The sequence below is a fragment of the Eubalaena glacialis genome, chromosome 1 (genome assembly GCF_028564815.1).
Source record: "Eubalaena glacialis isolate mEubGla1 chromosome 1, mEubGla1.1.hap2.+ XY, whole genome shotgun sequence".
In the NCBI taxonomy this organism is placed as follows: Eukaryota; Metazoa; Chordata; class Mammalia; order Artiodactyla; family Balaenidae; genus Eubalaena; species Eubalaena glacialis.
The window spans coordinates 47,519,781-47,539,007 of NC_083716.1; the positions used below are offsets into that span (position 1 = coordinate 47,519,781).

The 19,227-nt window shown below is 46.8% G+C and overlaps 1 protein-coding gene across 2 annotated transcripts in view; it reads left to right on the forward strand.

The window, feature by feature from the left end:
• Positions 1–607: 607 nt before the first annotated feature.
• ALOX5 (arachidonate 5-lipoxygenase) overlaps positions 608–19,227 on the forward strand; it is a 56,059-nt gene continuing 37,439 nt past the window's right edge. For both annotated transcript variants that reach the window (XM_061196089.1, XM_061196097.1), the window contains exons 1-3: positions 608–757; positions 7,793–7,991; positions 12,382–12,463. In XM_061196089.1, the coding sequence (XP_061052072.1) occupies positions 608–757; positions 7,793–7,991; positions 12,382–12,463 (431 nt within the window). The remainder of the gene's footprint in view (positions 758–7,792; positions 7,992–12,381; positions 12,464–19,227) is intronic.

The following is a 19,227-nucleotide window of genomic DNA, read 5'->3' on the forward strand; positions in this document are numbered from 1 at the left end:
TGTCACCCCTCCAAAAGCTTTCCTGACTCCCCAGGTGGGCTCCTCTTCCCGCTGTAGACTCCCAGAGCACCCCTGCTCTCAGTAATCACAGCATGGCTAAGTGCCCCAGTCGCACGGCCTCCCTGTAACCCCGGGGACTTGGTGAGAGCAGGGACTGTGTCTGGTTTTCTAGGCGTCCCTGGAGTCCAACCCTAATGCCTCACAAGGGCCTGGCAGTGAGGGAAGCCGAGGCAAGAGGGAAGGGTGAAGAGTGAAAACAATGAATGGGAAACTGAGTCAGAGAATGAATAGAGGGAGGGAGGAGGGGATAGCAGCTGAGGTGGCCCCAGTCCCCTGACTGCCAAAACAGAGGCCAAGTGGAGGGGGTGAGGTGCAGGGACGGGTGCGCTTACCGAGTCCGAGGCGGGTCTGGCGAGGTCAGAGCCCCGGGAGGGCGGGGCCGGGGGCAGGGCGGGCAGGAGGGGGAGGGGGGCGACAGGGGCCCCGGACGCTCAGAGGCCGGAAGCTGCCGCGCGGGGTGGGTGAGGCGCGGAGGCCCGCGGACCGGCGCGCCGAGGCTCCCAGTGCTCGCTGCGCCCGCGCCCCGCGGCGCTCGCTGCGCGCCACCATGCCCTCCTACACCGTCACCGTGGCCACCGGCAGCCAGTGGTTCGCGGGCACCGACGACTACATCTACCTCACCCTCGTGGGCTCCGCGGGCTGCAGCGAGAAGCACCTGCTGGACAAGCCCTTCTACAACGACTTCGAGCGCGGCGCGGTGAGGACGCGCGGCCCTGACGCGCTGGGGTGGCCAGGACAGGGTGCGGACGTCGGGGCGGCCGGGACCCAAGTTCGGGGGCGAGGGGCTCTGAGAAGCCACTTAACTGGGCAAGCGCTGTGACCACCATTACTTGTGCCCCACTTCCTAGGGCTCCACAGATGGCACCTCGGCTGTGGGGAGAACGCGCAGGGCTGGGGGTCCAGAGGCCTGAGTTCCATCCGGGCCTGACCACTAGCTCACTCTGCCCCCTCTCTGGGCCTCAGTTTCCCCAAATGTAAAGTACAAGGGTTGGCTTCAGGCTGGTCTAGGAGTCCGAGCCGGTGGCCCAGAGTGGCACTAGCTTATGTCTCCACACCTGGGCAGCTCCCATTCTCAGGACAGGTCCCCCAGAGGAATGCAGAGGGAAGGAACCAGAGACCCAGGCCAGGAGAAGCCTTTTGCAAACCTGGAGGTCGTCGCTGGCTCCCAGCAGAGTGTACACCAGGGAACACTTCCACCCAGAGTGTGAGGGCTCAGAAGAGGAAGAGAGAGGAGGGCTTCCCCTCTCCCCTCCTCACCAGAGACCCTGGAGCCTGGGAGTTCAGGGAGCAAAGGGAGCCCGTGTTGACTGCACGTCTAGTCTGTGGGGCCAGGCGCTGTGTGAGGATTCATTCAGAAGTGGGCTCCCCATGCTGACCTGGCCGTGAATTCCAGCCTGTAGCTTTCTCTGTGAGCACAGCAGGTGGCGATCCTCGCCAAGTGTTTGGTGTGATGTGCCCAATCCACTGGGCTTATTAAGTGCTCATTACTTAAGTGCTAATGAAGCGACTATTGTGACAGCTCCAACACAGTACAGGTGCCCAGGAAATATCTGTTCCCTTCTGCCACCCCCAGCTTCTGAACTGGACCAAAAAGACTTAGATTTCACAAAGCTGTCTTTTTATCTCTTCATTATTTGGTTGAACCACAAGGAATTGCTCATAGTTGACTATTTTTGACAAATAAAACTGGCAATTTCATATGGTTCAACCAAATACTTCTTGGATAATATTCATGAAGCGTGTTTTAGGTCTGCAGAGCCTAAAGTAAGCAAATAATAGTCCACTCCTTTTCCAGATTCCAAACTCAAAGTGAGCTTGATTCCTACCCAGGAGCCTCAGAACCTCGCTATAAGCCCATCTGACACTTAGCCAAGTTCGTCATATTAAAGTGGCTAGAATACCCTTCTAGAAGAGTTAGGTGTTGAGTATAAGAACTACCTCCTATTGTTTGGTTTCCCCAACCAGGGAACTGGCCCAGAGGATGATGGTGCAGGAGGGCTAATGAGTCATCCATTTGGGATAATGACACCCTCGGCCATTCTGAAGCACCGTCAGAAATAATTATTTCCATTATTTCATGGATTCCCCCAACACTTATGGGAGGAGAACAGGTTACAGACTTCTCTGCCTTTATAAGTGGTCCGCGGTGGGTCCATTCTCCACACACGACACCCATCAGTGTGCAGCATGAGCAGCCGGGTGTGCCTTCTCAGAGGGGAGGTACGGGGGTGTGACCATAAAAGGGTCGTTGGAAGAGGGGTGAAAGCATCCCTCTGTTCATTATTTCCCCACCCTGAGAATTCATTCAAATGACATTATGATTAAACACTTCAGTGAGAGTCCCAGCAGCAAATTTCAGGAGAGATTTGCATGTCACATTTCCATTGTGGTGAGAGGGGGCAGGTCAGGAGGGGCACTGCAGGGGAATCGCTGGCTCCAAAAGGGTCTTTGAAAAAAATCATCTTTTGAGAAAGTTCCTGCTGATGCAAAGTTACTCCACACTTGGTCTTGCACAGCCCAGAGCTACTTTCTCAATCTGCAGCCAATGTCTCTTAAGGACAATCCGTCCCATGTGGGTAAAGGTGGAGAAATCTTAGAGGAAATACTTGCAGAGAAGATAAGGCTAACCCATTTTACCCGAGAAGTGTTACAATCATTATAGCTAATAACAGTTACAGTAACAACAGTAAAGACTTTTTCTGGGCAACCAATTCAGTCATTTCCAGGTCATTGGCAGGTCAATACCGCATTCCCCCATGCAAAATTCAGTCCTATAATGGATGGGACTGATTTTTTTCTCAATAAATTGAGTCACAAAACCCTGGTTATTCTCATCAGAGTTCTGCCAAGTGATTCAGGACAGGACTGGGAATTGGAGTCCTTCGCAGGTGAGATTGTCCTGTCAACCGTCACGCCATCTGCTGGGAAGGCCCAGGCGGTGGACCCACATAGCCCAGAGACTAGCCCAAATTTAGCAAACTGATTTGTTTCTTTGACTCTGTCGATTTAAAGTAATTCAAGTCCCAATGGGATAACTTTCACAGATCCGAAGATTTCTGGGAAATCTTACCTGACCCTTTTTCATTCCCTGGCAGCACTTTTAGGAAAGCGAAAGGCAGTAGGGTGATGCTTAGTATATCATCCTTGAATGTACTCAGTACGTGTGAACAAGTCATACAACTATACTTCTTAAATATTTTCAGTGAATATTCTTACAATATATTCATGAAGAATGTATTCTAGAATACCGCCTTCTCAGAAATGATAATATAGAACTGAAGAGTAAATATTTCCTTCTGACCCTCAATCTCTCTATCCCCCCACCTTCCCTCTCTGTCCCATCTCTTCCCTACATTCTGCCTCTTCTTCCTCCTTCTCTTCCTTCCTCTGCTCCCTATTCCCCACAATTCCCCATGTCCCTCGTTTCTCTCTTCTTTTCTGCTCCAATTTCTCCCTTCTGCTGTCTCCTAGATTCCCCCAGCTCCCCCATTCTTTGCTCTCCCTAACCACTGCCCCTTTTCTCCCTCTCTCTGCCCCAGCCTCTCCCTTGTCCACCCCTTAATCATCTCCCTTGTCTCTGCTCCACAGCCCCCTCCTCTCCCCTCCCACCACCCACCAGCCCCTCACTAGCCCCCTCCAAGACAGGCAGTCCAGGCTGGACCACATCATGACTCTTCTCTGTCCTTGCTCTAGCAGGGATCTGGGGCAGAAACAAATGAAACCTTTCTTTAAATGCTGATATAAATATCAAGCAAAAAACTGGCCAGCTAACAATTTGCTGAAATATTCAAAAGCCTTAAAGTTGTGTATCCAATAGAGGATTGAGAACAACGGGTGAAATCAGCAAACTGGCCCTTCTGAGAAAGGACGCTGGTGAATATCACGTTTCCCAGGCTCCATGTCTCTTTCCAGTGTCTGACCACTGCACCCACCACCTCTGCCCCAAGAACTCCATGCTCCAGCCTCCTCCCCTCACATGCGAATTCCCCGCCTCCTTTCTCTACATTCAAAATGCCCTGCCCATTCCCCTTCTTCTCCACTCAACTCACCTCTGAAATCTTACCAACTCCCAAGAGCTGCCTCAAATGCCATCTTGTAGGAAGCTTTTCCTTGTCCTCCACCCCACCCCACATTGCCCCTTCATACTCCAGGGAGGGCTTGAACCAGGGCTCAAAGCCAGGTCACCTGGCTCCCAGGCCAAGGCTTTTCCCATGATGTGGCCATGGGAAACAGTGAGAGGAACCCAGGTTGGGCCATCACACAGGTGTGGGTTCTAATCGTGGGGCCACCAGTTACTCACTAGCATGGTAGCTGCCTGACCTCTCTGAGCCTCAGTTTCCAACTGTAAAATGAGATAATCATCCACTCGGCCATGCACACGTACTGTATTTATTGAGGGCCTGTTATGCACCGTGTCATCCACTGTTGATACTGTACACTGTGCAGAATGGACATGTGATATTAACGTGTCAAGGCAAATTAGTCAACAGACACAGTATCCACCCAGCATACTGGCCCAGGGAGAGGAGGAAGGAAGGTCGTCACACCCTGTAGCTCTTTGTATCTTCCTAAGACCTGACTTTGCTGTTTGACACACAGGACCCTGAGATCTTCCTGGAGTCCCCTCTCTATCCCCTGTGACTCTCCAGCAGTGGCTCCCTTGGATGCCAGTGTCAATGTCACCAGACTTTGTCCCTGAGACTGCCTGAGTTCGGTGGGACTGAACTCGGGCCCTGGTTCACCTCCTGTAGCACCGGGCCTGAAGCCAGGGCCAGCCAGAGACAAGCCAGACTGGCAGTCCTCTCCCATTGCAAGACCCTGTCAGATGGCCTACTGAGTCCCTATAGGTCTGTCCAGTGATTTCATCTGGGTGAAACTCCAGGGCCCTCTGCCAGGTGCCTGTGGGTCCTTGGGAAAGGGTGACCTGGAGGGCCCATTCTCCTGTGACTGCACCACAGGTGTGCCCAGGGTGACCCTGCTCTCCCTTCTCTCAGAGAAACTACTCCGTCTCTTCCTTATCAATCCCCACCCGCAGCTGGACATCTGGCCCTCCCTCTGAGAATCGCCCTGGAGAGGCTCCCTGGGCCCCATCTCCCTTCCCTCTGTGATCCAAGGCTCCTCCCTCCCATGAGAGTCGTCCACCTCAGATGCTTATGGCGCCTGTTACTTGAGATGGCCATCCTCTCCCCCTTCACCTCAGCCTTCCTGGCATCAACCTCCCAGACACCTGCAGCCTCCTCTAGCCCCTCGGAGCCACAGGAAAGCCACGTCCCCTGGAGCAGCCACCGCGAGCCTGGGCCCAGGCCTCAACACACGCTGACTTCCCTTTGCTCGGCCTGAACTGCCAGCAACAAAAATGCCTCCAGTTCTCACTCGGCCTCAAGGCCCCTTCTCCATCCTCACAGGAACTCCCTTCAGGTTTTGAGCTAAGTTGTTTCTGCTCATGGGCTCAATTTCTTCCTCCCATCTCTACTTCTGGCTACTCAATGTGGCACATGTAGTCAAGCATGGACCTCAGCGCAGGGGCCCGTGCTAGCTCAGAGCCGCTCGCAGGCAGTGTGGGACTTGCTGACCCCCCAGGAGTCAAGGAGGGAGGACCAGGTGGTTCCGATACACACAGCAGCTGGTGGCCTGTGCCTCTGGAGAAAGGAGGCCACTCAGGCATCATGTCATTTAGGTTTCTCAATGGTCCTGCAAGCTAAGCGTGATCTCCCCTTGATAGATGAAGAAACATAGCCTCAGAGAGTGAAACAGTTTGCCCTGGCCCCTGGTCAGTTACTTTGGAGCTGGGATGTGAACTCAAGGCCCCTGAGGCTTTCTGAGCTGCCCTGACACTCAGGCTCACCTCGCCCTCTGCCCCTCACTGCCCTCCCTCCGGTCCTCGGTGGGAATCTCTGTCTTGACCCCGCAGGAGGGCCACGGTCTCTGCAGATCCTCGTGGCAGGTGGGACTTGGAATGGGGTGGGCCCTGCAAACGTCCAGTCTTAAGCCACCAGCCCCCACTCTGCTTCTCCAGGTGGACGTTGGGCCCCTTGTTCCATCAAAACCTTCCTGCCCTGGCCCACTGATGCCTCAGCTCAGGGGCCTCCCTTCTCTCCCCACCCCTGGGAAGCCACCCAACAAGAGCTGTGTCCTTCTTTTCCTCTCCCTCCTCCCAGCTCCTCAGGTCATCCAGCCCCTCACTGGGACTCCTCTCCCAACTCTATCCGGGGCCTGCCGCCTTCTCCCCATGGATCGGCGCCCTCTGGTACAGACAGGCCCCTCTGCCTGAGGTCCCACAGGCCCTGGGGGTCAATGCTCTCTGTGACCTCACCTGTGGCCCCTGGTATCCCATAAGACACACTGTGGGGCAGGAGGGTTCTTTCACCTGCAGGATGGGCATCTGGCAGGACAGATGTGCTGGCACACCTGTTAGAGACCCAGGACACAGGCTGGCTCCTCTGTCCCCAGAAACTGTTTCTAACTGAGGACCCAGGCCCAGACCACAGGGCACTAGGAAGAGACTTCCCTTTCTGACCACAAGCATCTGGCATCTGAGGCAGCCAGGACATGCAAGCTACTCACTGTGCTCAGAGCCAAGGGGTTTGCTGAAAGTGTTCAACTTCCCACTCCCTTTAAGAAGTCCTCCCAGGGGTCTCCTGGCATTTGGAGGGAGAAGGATGGAAATGGGGATGCGTGGGGTCATGTGCGAGATGAACACCCTTCCCCTCCACTTACTTCACCATCACACTGAGAACTCTAAGCCTGCCACCAAGGAAAAAGTTCAAGGATGGGTGAAATCTGGCTTAGAAAGTGCCTCAGAGGGCATTGAGTCTGGGGCTCCCCAAACCTACTGGTCTTTGGAACGCCTGATGCAATGCTTGAGCCCCCATCCTTCCCTCCCATCTGCCATCCAGAGCTGCACATACGCAGATCACGCAGCAGCCATGGAGGGGCTGCCCTGCACTGCCCCTGTGCCAGCCCGTCTCCTGGGGTCAGGAACCTGGCAGCAGCCTGGGGAGCAGTGCTGCACATGGCCTGAGGTAGCAAGGCCAGCCTCAATCTACCACTGTGCCTTGGATATAGTGGAAACTGCTTATCTGATTTTCTTGGCATCACTGTGGCTCAGTGAACTGCAGAGGCCCCAGGACAGCTTGAATCTGTGTGACTTCACTTTTATCTGAGCCTCCCCATTTGCACTCAGTTATTTGCCCCACTGAGAATGAGAGAGATATGGAAAGGCCTGGATTGCAATTCCAGCTCTGCCAATTAGTAGTAGAAGTGGGGCTTACTGAACCTCACTGTCTTCATCTGAGACACAGGTCATAACTCCCCACTCCTCCCAAAGTTGTTGTGGGATCTATAGCAACGTCAGCAAGCCCTTTGCAAGCTGTAAAGGGCTGCCCCTGTGTGCGAGGGCCAGTTTGTCCCATCTAGCCCTGTAAGGTAGCAGGGCCAGCAGCCTTGCTGCCCTTGTGAGTGGGGGCAGCTGCAGAGGCCCTCACTGAGCCTGGCCTGGCACTGGGCTGTGCGCAGACAGCAGAATGTCTCTCTCTGAGCAGCGCCATCCCTTGCTCACTAGACTTCCATCTCCTAAGGGTAGAGCTGGGGAATTGGCCGTCTCTGTCACCCAGGGCGCAGCAGAGCCGTGCCAAGGGCAGGCATTTGGCAGACATCTCAGCTAAATGAATTGAGGGTGATTCAAAGGCTCAGGAGCTCCCAGATGGTCTTACTTGCCTTTTCTCCTTCTCAGGTTGATTCTTACAATGTGATAGTTGATGACGAACTGGGCGACGTCCAGCTGATCAGAATCGAGAAGCGCAAGTACTGGTTCCATGATGACTGGTACCTGAAGTACATCACGCTGAAGACGCCCTGCGGGGATTACATTGAGTTCCCCTGCTACCGCTGGATCTCAGGCGAGAGCGAGATTGTCCTGAGAGATGGACGAGGTGAGCGGCTCAGGCCCCTTCCACTCCCTGGGCTTCCTGGGAATGAAAGAGTTTGCAGGCACTCCTTCCTCGAAGAACTGTATCCATGGGAATAATAACCATGCTCTCCGTGGTTGAGCACCTGCTTCGTGCCTCGATGCACCTGTAGGAGGTGTGACCTTCCTCCAGGTACTAACAAGCCCCAGGTTCAGAGGGGGAAGTGACAGGCCCCAGGCTCCATCCAGCCATGTCCCCTCTCTGCTATAAAGTCCTTCAGGAGAAGATTATGACCCCCTTTTTGCCAGAGGTAACTGGGGTCCCTAATAACACATACCCCTGGGATGTGCCCCTGGATGGGCAGTTCTTCAGCTGAGTTCTCAGCTCTCCTCTCTGTGAGGTCACAGCAGGGCTTGGGCTCCAAGGACCCCATGCAGGCCAGGAAAAGGAAGGGGTTGACCAGGAGTGCCTGAGTGCCAGCTCAGAGGAACCGTGGGCAGGCCTGGTGTTCGACGGTCAGCAGTCATTAAACTTGAAGTCCCACTTTTTGCTGAAAGAGAAAAGAACCCAAAATATGCCCTCTTAAGCAAGACCCTCAAATGTGCAAACCCCAATCTGGCACTTCCTCGGGAGGCCATTCTTGGTAAGAGACACGCAGCTGGCCTGGTTGGAGGAGGAGGAGAGAGGAGCAGATGGCGGGGGTCAGCTAAGACCTCTTTCCCTCTGAATGACGCCCCCCTTGCACACCAGCCTCTTAGCGTGTGTGAGTCAAATCCATGCCTTGGCAAAATCCTGCCGTACCTTAGTCATGACCCTTCAGCTTGCTCACTCTCGAAACCTGAAATGATCTAGTGCATCCACTAGAATAATGAGGGGGGGGACAGCTGCTTCTTCCAGTGCCACCGTTTAACACCTCCGAGCTGACAACACATTTCCTATCACTAGTTCATTTGCTCTTCACAGAACTTTAGCAGGGTAGGTAAGATGAGAATGATTAGTACCCCCTCTATTTTAGCTAAGAAAACCAAGACACAGGAGGAAAAGTTCTTCTCTACCTGGTGTTCTTAAAACTATCAGGCCACATCCCATTGCTTCTAACGTGGAATTTAACTTAAGAAACAAAATTCCAAGATTATTTCTGAACTAAATGATTGGAGCAGGAAGGATTTTTATCCCCTGTCTTCATGGCAGGGAAGAAGATCACAGAAGTCACTCTGTCTTACGGTGGCCAGCATGGGAAAGGTTGCAGACAGGGCACTTCTCTTTTACCAGGATTGTAGAAACACGAGCTCCACATCTCCCTCCTGCCCCCCTCCTACCCACGGTCTCGGTTGTGTAGTCTTTCTTCCCATGGACCCCGAATCTCTTTCCAACAAAAAAGCATATGGCACCTTCCAGTTGCGATATTTAGAAGGTGTAGGCCAGTGTGCAGGGCCATTAGAACTCCTAGTGCTGGTGGGGTGGGGGGAGGGAAAGAATGCGAGAATAATCCAAAAGAGAAGTGTCCTGGAGCCAGAGCTGCCTTGGGAGGAGCTCTGGTCCTCAGTAGAGATGCAGACAGCCTGGGGAGACACTACAGAGAGAGGCTGGGGAAGAAGTGTCCTCTCTTCACTGTCCCGTACCCTCCAGTCTCTGGTCAGGGTCCCCAGTGGCTGAACCGAACGTGAAGCCCATTGATGCGTTGATCAGGGACCTTCAGGGACAGAACAGGTGAAGGGTGGATCTGGAGGGGCACATGGAAGCCACCCAGTATGTTCCACTTATCAGTTGCTGTGTAGCACTCTTAGTGGCTTTAAACAGCCATTTCATTTTGCTCATGATCTTAGGGGTCAGGAATCTGGGAAAGGCTCAGCTGCGTGGTCCCTCTGTGAGCCATGGGGCATCCGCTGAGAGGGGAAGGGCTAGAGGATTCGCTTCTAAGATGGCTCTCCTCTCGCGTGCTTCAGGGCTCCGTGGTCTCTCCCTCTCCACATGGCATCTCATTTTTAAGGCTTCCCCGTAGAGCCTGGGCTTCTCACAGCTTGGTGATCTCAGGGTAGTTGCATTTCTTTTTGTGGTGGCTGGCTTCCGAAAGCAAGAGACAGAAAGTGGAAGCTGCCAGTTTCTTCAAGCCTGGCCCTGGAAACTGGCACAGTGTAACTTGTACCACATTCTATTGGTCCAAGCAGTCACAGAGCCCGCCCAGACTCAAGGGGAACATAGACCTACTCTCAGTGGAAGGAATGTTAAAGAATTTGTGGCCATCTTTGGTCCACCACATGGCACGACAACCAACCCTTTGGGCAACCTGGAAATGAGGGGGCCCAGCCCACAAGCGATTCACTCACTCACCACATAGAAACCTCTGGAATCTAATATTTCACCACTGCACCTGGGGTGACCATAGAAGTCAGAGGGTTGTCTCTGTGGTGACTGACATTTTTGTAAAATACAATAAAAATTAACTACTAGAAAAATGAAATAAAAAACAAACCAAAGCCATTCGAAATACAAGCCCTGTTTTTATTATCAGAAGTATTTTAGCAAGTTACTCTAAGTTTGTAAACCTGTACACTCAACCTCTGTTCTTACCTCATTGCAGACCAGCACCCAACAGTTCTGAGCCTCACAGAGCTCTCTGGCCCATTGCACCTCTGCCTGAGGCAGCTCCAGTCCCAGGCTTGGAACTGGGGCCCAAAGAGGAAGATCAGTGGGTCACTGTGGTCCCAGGGATTCCAAGCATCTATGTGAAAGACTCGTATCAGTCTTTTGGAATCTGTCCCCCTGAACTCTGCTGTAGTCAGTCCAGGCTTTGTCACCTGCCACGTTCCCAGAAGTTTTGTTAGTCAGTGGGGCCAGGAAAAAGGATGCTATATGCCATTTGAAACTTGGTAGGTTGCAATTTTACACGTTCTCTGACTTATTCATACATTAAAGCTAAAGAGATACAACTCCTCAGAGCAAGGTGCCTGAGAAATAGGCAGGTTCTTTAAGGTGGATAAGAGATGATGAATGTACCAATGACAGCTGTTGTTACATTTAATACTCACCTTGCCTTCAGTGGCCTCGAGCCTCCCCACTGATTTACAAAAATGTCAGTCTGTGATGGAATGGAAGTTTTAAAAACCCGGCTCTTCACCACAGAGAACTGGAGAAGCTCTTCACTGCAGAGGCCCCCTTTCCAGGAGATGCTCTGGAATCCTGCCAGTCGGGGTTCTATTGACTGTGTTCGCTGGTTTTACCTTAAATAATAGTGTAAAGGGTAATCTTGATCTGACCTCTCCTGCTCTAAAGGCCCTGAGAAGTGTGACCAACCATGCCCTTAGCCACCTGCCCACTCCTGAAATGAAAGATGAGACACCTTTGAAGTCTGGCTTAGAGGGAGGAAGAGGACACTCAGGTCCATGATAATTATAAGGACAACAGTGATAACCATGGTTCCCATTTACTGGGCATTTACTGGTCCTAAGCACTTATGGAGTGATTTGCTGCAGTCTCTCACTAAATCCCCACCATGGCCCTAGAAATAAGCGTTAATTATCTCCATTTTACATGGGAAGAAGCTAAGGCAACTTGCTCAAGGTCACACAGCTTTAAGTGGCACAGCCTTAGTCCAAACCCAAACCCAAGAACATCTCTTCTGAAGCCCACACTCTAGGACATGACAGGCTGTCTTAGAATAAGCTCCATTCTCATTCCTCTGTGTAGCCACCACAGGAAACTGGACAGTGTCAGCGTCTGTATATTGAATCTTAAGTCACACATTTCTCCAGGAAGCAACCAACTGGACTTAGAAACACAAGAGCCATGAGTCCCTACTATTCTCTCAGGCAACATGGAAACCCGCAGTGGCTGCCATTTCTGCTCTGCATGAGAAATGCAGGAGTGAACTGCTCTGAAGTGGTTTGAAGAGATCCACCAAAGATCACAAAATGCCTTTCCTCTGAAGTGGAAAGGCAGCTCTGCACCAGGGGCCCCAGGATTCTTGGCAAAGGCAGTGTCCTGGGAGCCCCCAGGTGGAAATCCACAGGCAAGCCAGAGATGGGCACACTGTGCCTGCCAGAGAATCATTGCATTGGTCTGCCTTCCTGTAATTCACGATGAGAACCAAGCCTGGCTCATGTATCTGGATGTGATTCTCAGAACCCCGAGGTTCAGAGCCCCCAGGCTTGCTGAGTGAGCAGACAGGAGGAGGAGAAACTGGATTTGTCTTTTATAAAGAGAGTTAGCTAACAGCATGGGATTTGAGTCTTGTGTTGAAAATCCACTAATTAGGTTGTGACCTTTGCTATAAAATGAGGGGGTGTTCTGAGGCTTAAATGAGACAATACACATAAAGCACTTGGCTCAGGAAGGGTGTCTGAGGGAAACCTGAATACTGGATGTTGTTAATGTGCTTCCCTAGGCTCTTCTCACACATGTCCTTTTCTCACAGCGAAGTTGGCCTGTGATGACCAAATTCACATTCTCAAGCAGCACAGACGTAAAGAACTGGAAACACGGCAAAAACAGTATCGGTGAGTTATGACATCAGACCAAATGGCTTGGGGTCATGGTGTCTTCTATCTCGGGGGCATAACCCTGCCCACAGTTTATGGCCCATCATTGCTGGTACGTGATGACCAAGGGAGCAGATCCCTTCAGTGCTCCTCAGTACCCAAGCTCCACCTTACCACCACTCCAGGCAGAGGTGGTGAAAGAGTTATGAAAAACTTGGGATCAACCGTATTGGCATTTAGGAGGAATGGGACAGTAAAGGCTTGAATTCATCTTGATGTTCTCCCACTCCCATTGTAGGAATTACCCTTCTCTTTTTATGTCTTCTTATAATAATTCAGTTATAAATGTGATACATAATCTACAAGAAAATTGACAAATCTTTAGCTAACAGACTAAGAAAAAAGAGAAGACTCAATTTATTAAAATTAGAAATAAGAGAGGGAACATCAATACCAACCTCACAGAAATTAAAATGAATGAAAGGGAATAGTATGAACAATTGTATACCAACCAATTAAATAACTTAGATGAAAAGGACAAATTCCTTAGACAGAAACTGCCAATGCTGACTCAAGAACAAATCAAATGAATAGACTGATCACAAGAAAAGAGAGTGAATACTAATTTTAAATTAATTTTAAAACTTCCTACTAAGTAGTTTTAAAGTAACTTTAAAACTTCCTACAAAGAAAAACCCAGGCCCATATGGCTTCACTGGTGAATTCTAGCAAACATTTAAAAAATTAATACCAACCCTGCATAAACTCTTCCAAAAAATAGAAAAGGAGAGAACTTGTCTCAGCTCATTGTATGAGACCAGTATTATACCAAAACCAGACATCATGAGAAAACTACACATCAATATCTTTTATGAATATAGATACAAATATTTTCAACAAAATACCAGCAAACAAAATCCAGCAGCACATAAAAGACATTACACAATATGAAGAGGTGGAATTTATTCCAAGTATGCAAGGTTGGTTTAACATCCAAAAATCAATTAATGTAATACACCATGTGAATAAAGAACAAAAAAAATACATGGTCAAAAAAAAATACATGATCATCTTAATAGACACACAAGAAAGCATTTGACAAAATTTTTTAAAAACACTCAAAAAATAGAAACTGAAGGGAACTTCCTCAACCTGATAAAGTGCATCTACAAAAAATTCACAGTTAACATCATACTTAACGAGAAAAGACTGCATGCTTTCCTCCTAAGATCCAGGAACAAGATAAGTATGTCAGCTTTGCCACTTCTACTCGACATTGTACTGGAGGTTCTAGCCAGGGCAATTAAGCAAGAAGGAAGAAAAAACATCCGTATTGGAGAACAATAAGTAAAACCATTGCTATTCACAGAGGACATGGCCTTGTATATAGAAAATCCTAAGGAATTCACCAAAAAATCATTGAAACTAAAAACAAGCAATATTGCAGCATACAAGACCAATATACAAAATTCAATTGTTTTCTATTTGCGAGCAATCAATAATTTAAAATGAAAATAAGAAAACAATTCCATTTACAATAACATCAAAAGGAATAAAATATTTATGAATAAATTTAACAAAAGAAGTTTAAGACTTACACAATGAAAACTACAAAATACTGTTGAAATTAATTAAAGAAGAGCTAAATAAGATGAAAGACATCTCATGTTCATGGACCAAAGGACTTATATTGTTTAAATGGCAATACTCCCCAAAGCAATGTACAAATTCAACACAATCGCTATCAAAATCCCTGCTGACTTTTTTGCAGAAATTGACAAGCTGATTCTAAAATTCATATGGAAATGCAAGGAACCCAGAATAGTCAAAACAATCTTGAAAAAAAAGAAAACAAAGTTGGAGATTCACATTTCTCAATATCCCAAGTACTACACCACTGCAATAATCAAGACAATGTAGTATTCGCCTAAGGGTAGACATATAGATCAATGAAATAGAATTGAGAGTCCAGAAATAAACCCTTACACTTATGGTCAGTTAGTTTTCAACAGAGGCAACAAGACCATTCAATGGGGAAAGAAGTCTTTTCCACAAATGGTGTTGGGACAACTGAATAGCCACATGCAAAAGAATGAAGTTGAACCCTTACCTCACACCACATACATAAATTAACTTAAAATGGATCAAACACCTAAATGTAAGAGCTAAAACTATAAAACTTTGAAGAAAACATGGGTAAATCTTCATGACCCTGAATTTGGCAAAGGATTTTTATATATGACCATGAAAGCATAAGCAACAAAAGAAACACAAATAAGTCGATGTCATCAAATTTTAAAACTTCTATGCTTCAAGGACACCACCAAGAAGGTGAAAGAACAACCCACAGAATGGGATAAAATATTTGCAAATCGTGTATCTGATAAGGGACTTGGATCCAGTACATAAAGAACTCTTACAACTTAATGATAAAAGATAAATAATCCAATTTAAAAATGGGCAAGGACCTGAATTGATATTTTTCCAAGGGAGATATACAAATGATCCATAAGCACATGAAAAGATGCTTGACATCATTATTCATCATGGAAATGCAGATCAACACCACAGTGAGATACCACTTCACACTCACGAGGATGGCTAGAATCAAAAAGTCAAATAATAACAACGTGAGGATGTGGAGAAGTCAGAACCCTCATACACTGCTGGTGGGAATGTAAAATGGAACAGCTGCTTTGGAAAACAGTCTGATAGTTCCTCAATCCATTAAACACAGAGTAACCATATGATCCAGAAATTCCATACCTAGGCATATACCCAAGAGAAATGAAAACATATGTTCACACAAATATACCTGTGCATGAATATTTATAGCATCATTATCCATAATAGCCAAAAGGTGAATACAACCCAAATGTTCATGAACTGATGAATGTCAGTGGGATATCTATATAATGGAATATATTTTGGCCATAAAGAGGAATGAATAAACACTTCTCCAGAGGAAATATATAAATGGCCAATAAGCACATGCAAAGATGCTCAAAACCATTAGTCATCAAGAAAATGCAAATTGAAAGCACAATGAGATACCACTTCACACACACTAGGATGGCTGGAATTAAAAAGACAGATAATAACAAGTGCTGTGAAGCATGTGGAAAAACTGGAGCCCTCATATATTGCTGGTGCAATGTAAAATGATGCAGCCACTTTGGAAAACAGTTTAGCACTTCTACCTCTAGGTACTTACACAAAACTAATGAAATCATATTTCTACACACACAAAAAAACTTATACACAAATATTTATAATAACACTATTCATAATACCCCCAAAGTAGAAACAACCTAAATTCTGTTCATTGATGAATGGATAAATAAAATGCTGCATATCCATGCAATGGAATATTATTTGGCATTGAACTATGGATACATGCTAAACTATAGATGAACCTCAAAAACATTATAATAAATGAAAAGGTCATATACAAAAGGCTGCATGTTGTATGATTCTATTTATATGAAATGTCCAGAGGAGGCAAGTCTATGGACACACATTAGTAGATTAGTGGTTGCCTAGAGCTGAAAGTTGGGGGTGGGACATGGGGAATGACCATTAAGGGGTACAAAGTTTCTTTTGGGGTGAACATATTCCAAAATTAGATTATGGTGATGGTTGCTCAACTCTGTAAATATGCTACAAACCTTGTAATTGGATACTTTTAAGGGATGAATTTTATTGTATGTAAATTATATCTCAAGATAACTGTTTTTAAAAATAATACATGAGCAAGAGTGCACATCTGGAAAGTGGTGGTCAGTGGGCTGTATCCAGCCTATAAATGTGTTTAATGGGTCATTGTGGAATTCTGAGTAAACAGGGCTCTTATTCTCTAGGTTTCCCCAGTCCAACACCAGTCTATCATCTATATCAAGGCTTCTTTCATTTCCTACTTTGGCCCCTGGAGACATTTGAGTTTGAGACTCCTTCCAAGGGAAGGAACAGTCAGCATGGTTAACTGGGCAGGGGCGGGGGTGGGGGGGTGCTTTTGGAGAGTGATGACTGTTACACTTTTCACATATTCCTCTATAGTTCAAATTCTTACAAGGAATATGTAACATGTCAGGTTTTTTTTTTTTTTTTTCCTCAATCCAGTAAAGCAAGAGAAGGGGAATAATGTAGAAGCAGAATAATGTAGAAGCAGTAAAAATACCTGTAATCCATCCATTTTCACCTTTATTTCTTTGGGATTATATTGTATATATGACTTGACAGCCTCCTTTTTTTCCCTTAGAAGTATAGCAGAATCATTTCCCCATATTTTAAAAATCTCATCACAAACATTATTCTAGTTTTTATATAATATTTCATTGTATGGATGCACCATACTTTACTTAAACACCAACCTGACTGGACATGTAGGAGGTTTTTAATTTTTTATTCTTATAAACAATGTGAAAATCTTTTCTTTTTGTGTGTATTATTAAGTATTTCCTCAGGATAGATACCCAGAAATGAAATTACTAAGTCAAATAGTAGAAGTTATTAGTATATATAGACAAATTTCTCTTCAAAAATCTTTAACCATTTTTCATGATCAGTGTGTAGATACCTATTTCACTAATACTTGCTGTAGCTGGGTGGTATCTTCTATTTTTTTAACTTTTCTAATTTGTAAAAACATCTCTTTTCTCTTAGCTCCTTATTCTTTCCCCCTTTCATGGACCCACTGCTGTCCAGTGGTTGAGAAATCCCCACTGAGACCACTGATTGCCCCAGTCTCAAAATTATCTTTAGCTCTATCCCCCTTTCCTTCAAAAATTTACATTTCCATGAAACAGAATGGAAGATGAGAAACAGGGCCATACACACATGGATACTTGATATATTACAGAGGCTCCGACAATGAGTAGTGTGGGACTATTAGGAATCCATACAGAACAGAGAGAGAAAAGTGGAGGAAGAGAAAAAGGAGAAGAAATTGGACTCTACATCATATCATTCAGAAAACTCATTTTAGAGTTGAATAGACTTAAATGTTAAAGGCAAAACTATAAAACTTTTAAACTATAGAAGATTCTTCTTCATGACCTCAAGGAAAAAAGATTTTTCAAACAAGACTCAAAATGCACTAACCATAGAGGAAAAGAATAAACTCACCTATCTCAAAGTGAGGAACTTCAGTTCACTGCAAGACACCACAAAGAGAGTGAGGAGAAAGTTCACAGAGTGATGGACAAGAATTATTATTTATCATGTACCAAGGACCCCTACAAATCTACAAGAAGAGCATTGTCAATTCAGTAGAAAAATGGACACTGCAGTCACTGCACAAAATATAAGCAACAAGTATACGAAAAGGTGCTCAACCTCATTTGTAATCAGAGGAATCAAAAGTAAGATCACAGTGAGCTACTGCTACTACTGCTGCGCGCGCACACACACACACACACACACACACACACACACACACGGGCAAAACTGAAACAACTTGACAATACCCAAGTGTTAAAGAATGTATGAAGGGATGGGAAGGCTCATACACTGCTGACAGGGATATAAATTGAAACAACCTCTGTAGAACACAGTTTTGCAATATTTGGTGAAATTGAAGCTACATTATAATCTTTGACTCACAAATTCTACTCCTGGATCTGAATCCAGGTGTGCAGGTGCACCTGGATACATGTACACAGATGGTCACAACAGTATTATTTATGAGAGCCAAAAAAATGGAAACCACCCAATGTCCATCAGCAGTAGAACAAATAAATAAATTGTGATAACTCTACCCTGCAAGGAAGAGCAGTGAACTGTTGGTACCCACAGCAACATGAACAAACCTCACTAACACAGTGCTAAAGAATAGAAACCAGACACATGTCTGGCCAATCCATGAGGTTTGAAATTATATTGCTTAGGGAAAGTTGTGTAGCAGTGGAACAATAAACAATAGCAGGAAATGATTATCACAAAATCAAGGTGATCGGGGAGGTTGAGTGGGCAATGGGTGTTGAGGCTACTAGCAATGTTCTGATTCTTGATCTGGATGTTGCTTATACAGATGTTTTGTGCATTTTTCTGCATATGTGAGTGTGTGTGTGCATATATACACATACATACATATATATTCTTTTCCAAAATAAAATTTTTTAATGAAATTTTTGATTTTTAGTACCAGGTATGGAAGAATAATCTACTAATACAGTGCATAATGTTAAGGGTCTATGAATTTGCAATTTGTTGTAGAATATTTGTGAGTAAGCCTCTCAGCTCAGGCACCATATGATGTGTTTTGAGACTTTTGTACTTGGTGCAGTGCACAAGGCATTATCCAAGAGCTATGCACCGCCCATTCCCATCCTAAAGGGTTGGTGTTCATGTGGCCCTTCCACAGCTTCCCTCCCCACTTCAACCACCCAGGGAAAGCCCCTACAGTGGGCACTCCATGTGCTTCTGGCCTTGTGGAAGGAGGGAGTCCTAGACTGTGGTGAGTTAAACAGTTTCCAGAGAATCAGGCTAGTTTGTGTCCTGTTAAGAGAATGGACAGCAAATCTTATCAGTTCCACACTAATTCAGACTAAGATGTTAATGACTGATAAATCAGTCTTACAGGCCTTTTGTCTTAACCCAGTATTTTCCGAAGTGTGCACTGGAGCAACTGGTCCCAAAACTTTCTCCCCAGAAGAGGGTCCCATGGTAAAAAAAGTTTGGGAGGGGGCTTCCCTGGTGGCGCAGTGGTTGAGAATCTGCCTGCCAATGCAGGGGATGCGGGTTCGAGCCCTGGTCTGGGAAGATCCCACGTGCCGCGGGGTGGC